Source organism: Heteronotia binoei, chromosome 15 (assembly GCF_032191835.1).
Source record: "Heteronotia binoei isolate CCM8104 ecotype False Entrance Well chromosome 15, APGP_CSIRO_Hbin_v1, whole genome shotgun sequence".
In the NCBI taxonomy this organism is placed as follows: Eukaryota; Metazoa; Chordata; class Lepidosauria; order Squamata; family Gekkonidae; genus Heteronotia; species Heteronotia binoei.
The window spans coordinates 40,709,330-40,713,305 of record NC_083237.1 but is presented as its reverse complement, the minus strand read 5'-3'; the positions used below and the strand labels follow the sequence as shown (position 1 = coordinate 40,713,305).

At 38.7% G+C, this 3,976-nt stretch overlaps 1 protein-coding gene across 1 annotated transcript; it reads left to right on the top strand.

Annotated features, from left to right (window-relative positions):
• Positions 1-514: 514 nt before the first annotated feature.
• Positions 515-1,598, top strand: LOC132583541 (olfactory receptor 2AP1-like). The gene is made up of 2 exons (XM_060255168.1): positions 515-527; positions 631-1,598. The coding sequence occupies exons 1-2, from the start codon at positions 515-517 to the stop codon at positions 1,596-1,598; spliced, it is 981 nt and encodes a 326-aa protein (XP_060111151.1).
• Positions 1,599-3,976: the final 2,378 nt, after the last annotated feature.

Genomic DNA, 3,976 nt, shown 5'->3' with positions numbered 1-3,976 from the left:
TTCTTGTAATGGACATAAACATGGTCAGGGGTCGTTTTGTAGAAAAATAGGTGGTGGAGCACATCCACAGATTGGTATGCAGCTGCACCTACTATTCAATGGGCAAAGTGGGAAGGAGGAGGGGGAACCCTCAGAAAGGTTCAAAAGCTGCGCTCCTGTGAGCTCCTGCTGAATCCGAGGCCTGAACATAGTCTCCTAGAATAAGAATTGCTTTATTCTTCCCTTCTAACATTGCAGAGAGATGATAAATTTCTTGCTAGTGTGAATGCCCTTCTGGTGTTATGAGGTTCAAGGAGGTATAAGTATCTGGCAGGCACAGAAATTAATCTTTTGTTTGTGGGAGAAATACAGCCTGAAGATCTGAGGTTGTCCATTTGCCTTTCATTACCAACCTCTCTCTGTTTAATTAATAATTTATCCCACTCTACCTGAAGGTCTAAAAGGGCTGGGGAGACAGATTTAAAGTTTTTAAAACTTTCAAGGCTTCCTTTTCTCAACTAGATTGAAACTCATCATGGAGACCAGAAGTAGGCAGAACTTTCAGGCATACATGCAGACTCACATACATACAACACAGAAAATACTCCACAAAATTAATCTTTTTATTTTGTATTTCACTTTTTTCAACAGGATCTGACTCTCAGGACATCCTGATGTTAGGAAATGAAACAAAGATAACAGAAATCATCCTTCTTGGATTTCAAGACTTGGTTGACTTTCATATTCTTCTTTTCCTGGTCTTTCTAGTGATTTACATTGTGGCCATAACTGGAAACATTCTTATATTGGTCCTAGTAATCTTTGAGCAGCGCCTGCATACTCCCATGTATTTCTTCTTGGGGAACATCTCCTTCCTGGAGTTTTGTTATACGTCCAATATATTTCCGAGGATGCTCTCAGATCTGCTGACTGGGAACAAAATGATTTTTTTCAGCAGTTGCTTAACACAGTGGTATACCTGTGGTAGTTTGATATTTTCAGAAAGCTGTTTACTCTGTGCAATGTCTTATGATAGGTATTTGGCAATTTGCAAACCATTACACTATGCAACCATGATGAAGACCCAAACTTGTGTCCAGTTAGCAGCTACATCTTGGTTGAATGGATTTATTTGTTTTTTGCCCTTACTCTTTCTGATGTTGCAATTAAATTATTGTGGCCCCAATGTAATTGATCATTACTTTTGTGACTATTTCCCAATCCTAGAGCTCTCTTGCAGTGATACTACAGTGCTGAAACTGTTGGGTTATATTGTGGATGCCATGTTTCTTGTTTGTCCATTCCTTCTCATTGTGATATCTTATGTATACGTTATCAGTGCCATCTTCAAAATTCCATCCACTACTGGGAGACAAAAGGTCTTTTCTACCTGTTCCTCTCACTTAACTGTCATTTCTATTTTTTATGGGTCTCTAATTGTTGTGTATATGCTGCCAAAGACTGAAGGAGAGACAGGTACAGGAAAATTTTCTTCTCTCCTATATATAGTGCTGCCCCCTCTGGTCAACCCTTTCATATATAGCCTAAGAAACCAGGAGGTCAGAGATGCTTTACGAAATATTACTGGGAGGATTATGCATAAGAAATTCATTCCATAAAGCTAAGGAATTTTAGAAACATATGTATTGTTATTTATCTCAAGTACATTGATTCCAAAGCAACATTTTTAAAATACTGACACAGCTGAGCTGAAATATATCAAGCATGTACTGTGTGTTTTAAGTTATGAGAACCCTAAACCAAATATTTTCCCTATGAAATAAATTCAATGATCACTCTATTATTCCTGTATAATTATTCTGTTTGTAAGCAGGCAGACCCTCTCCTCTTGAGGGGTAGTTTGCATGCAAAAACCCTTCTTTTAATTGCAGCCCAGAGTCACACATACCATTCAGCCTGATCAAAAGGTACACAAAATTGATTCTATGCTGACAGACCTCATAGCATGTCTGTGCGGTGATTCTTGAAGGTGTAATGTCAAGATGTCTGACTCTGCTGCAACCTCCTCCCCACCCTAAGGTAAGCATAAATGGATTATAAAGGACTTCCAAAGCCTGGCTGCCTCATCCCAGAACTAACCTCATCCACCTGGATTTAATCCCATCTCATCAGCCTCATTACCGCATCTCACCTTCCCACCTTTGCCTGACCAGCAACGCGGATAGTTTTCCCAACCAAAATAATGACCATGTCATCAAGTAGCATTTGGAATAGTTTAACCAAACACTCAGCAGCAGCCATAGCTTTGCCCTCTTGATGAAGCAATCAGAACTTTGCCCAAATCATTGTTAATCACCATAAAGTTTTCAAGAGTATTGTTTTGGAGTACCCACATCATCCTGCAACAGGGGAAAAATTTTACTATTACTAGGCTGACCAGAGATATGTGTATGTTCTCCTGGATGCAGACCTCATGACCAAAACACATGTCATTTCATCTTCAACAGACCTCACTTACATCTAGATAGACAAATATCACCCACCCTAATGATTATATTTGCTGCTTCCTTTTAATCATTGTTAACCTTGTATGTTTGCATCTCTGTGTTCTCTTGTGTATGTTTTCCTCTTCTTCTTTTTCATTTATCTATTTCACTTGGACTGACTCATTTCAAGAGTTCTCTAAGGGAATGATCCCCATAAATGCTGGTGGATATTTCACTAGCCATCCCCTCCCACAAACTCTGTCCTTCACTAATTCCCCCAAATTAAAAGGAGACTGCCTCCTTTGGGTAATATGTTATTGCTATATTATCTGACTCGCGTCCCCATATTACATAATCAGTAGTTAGGTATCTTTGCGTTGCTATGATGATCAGGGATCTCAAGGTTAGATCGCTTACAGGGTGACTTATTGTATTTCTAAACTGAAGAAGCATTCCAATCTGTATTAATGGTCTTATCTCTTTATGTATACCAATAAAGGTAAAGCAAACAAATAAATATGTAATTATTCCTATATGCAGTATTAGCACCAAGCCTCAAAATGCAGTACATGTCAGTTTCCTTGATTCAAGCCCTCTCTTCTAAAATTATTTTAGAGGTGTCAACAGAAGATATGAAAAGTTTTCCTGGTTTCAGTGTATCTATTAAGAGAAATTATCATAATATTCCATGTTTTTCCCCTGCATTGCCCTAGAATTGTCAGACTTCTGATTTTGCTCCTTTTTAAGAAGACTGACAAGCTGAAGAGTGGAATTAGGGAAAGTTGATAATCACATAGCACTAAGATATATAAAATACCCATACACAACTGGTTGGTATTCGCTTTAAAATCCTTAATACACAGGTATCTCAATGACTGAAAATGTGTGTTTGTTTTTTGTTGCCAAGTAGGGTTGCCAAGTCCAATTTAAGAAATATCTGGGGACTTTGGGGGTGGAGCCAGGAGACTTTGGGGGTGGAGCCAGGAGCAAGGAAGTGACATCACTTCCAAGTCAAAGGTCAAGTGATGTCACTTCCTGAACTTCACTCCTCTATATCACTTCCAGCACACTGCATCAAACCCCACCTCTAAAACCCTTCATGGGGGTTTAGGAATCCTAATTTCTACATCACTTAAATTGAATGTGTCCATCTAAAAAATTCAAACCCATGGGCAATGGCTATCCTCCTACACTTCAAAATGGGGTCTCTTCTAATACTAAATGTATATATCCCTCCCCAGCAAAAATGATCAGATATAGCAAGGTGCTGTAATTAATCTGAATTTTTTATTGAAGAACTTTTATTAGATACTCCAGCACACCTGATTCTAAAGGGGGGGGGGGGGAGAGAGACTTTAGTGCTAGACTCAATTCAAATGATAAGATTCTAATTGACAAATTTGGATGAAAGCTTGCTAAATAATGTCACTTAATTCAAAACAGATATGGGCTTCCCTCTTAAACAGTGGAAGCCATTCCCAACCTAGTAAGACTTAGTTACTGCTGTCTTCTCAGGTCAAACACAATTACAAGCCTAAGTAGCTCTATCA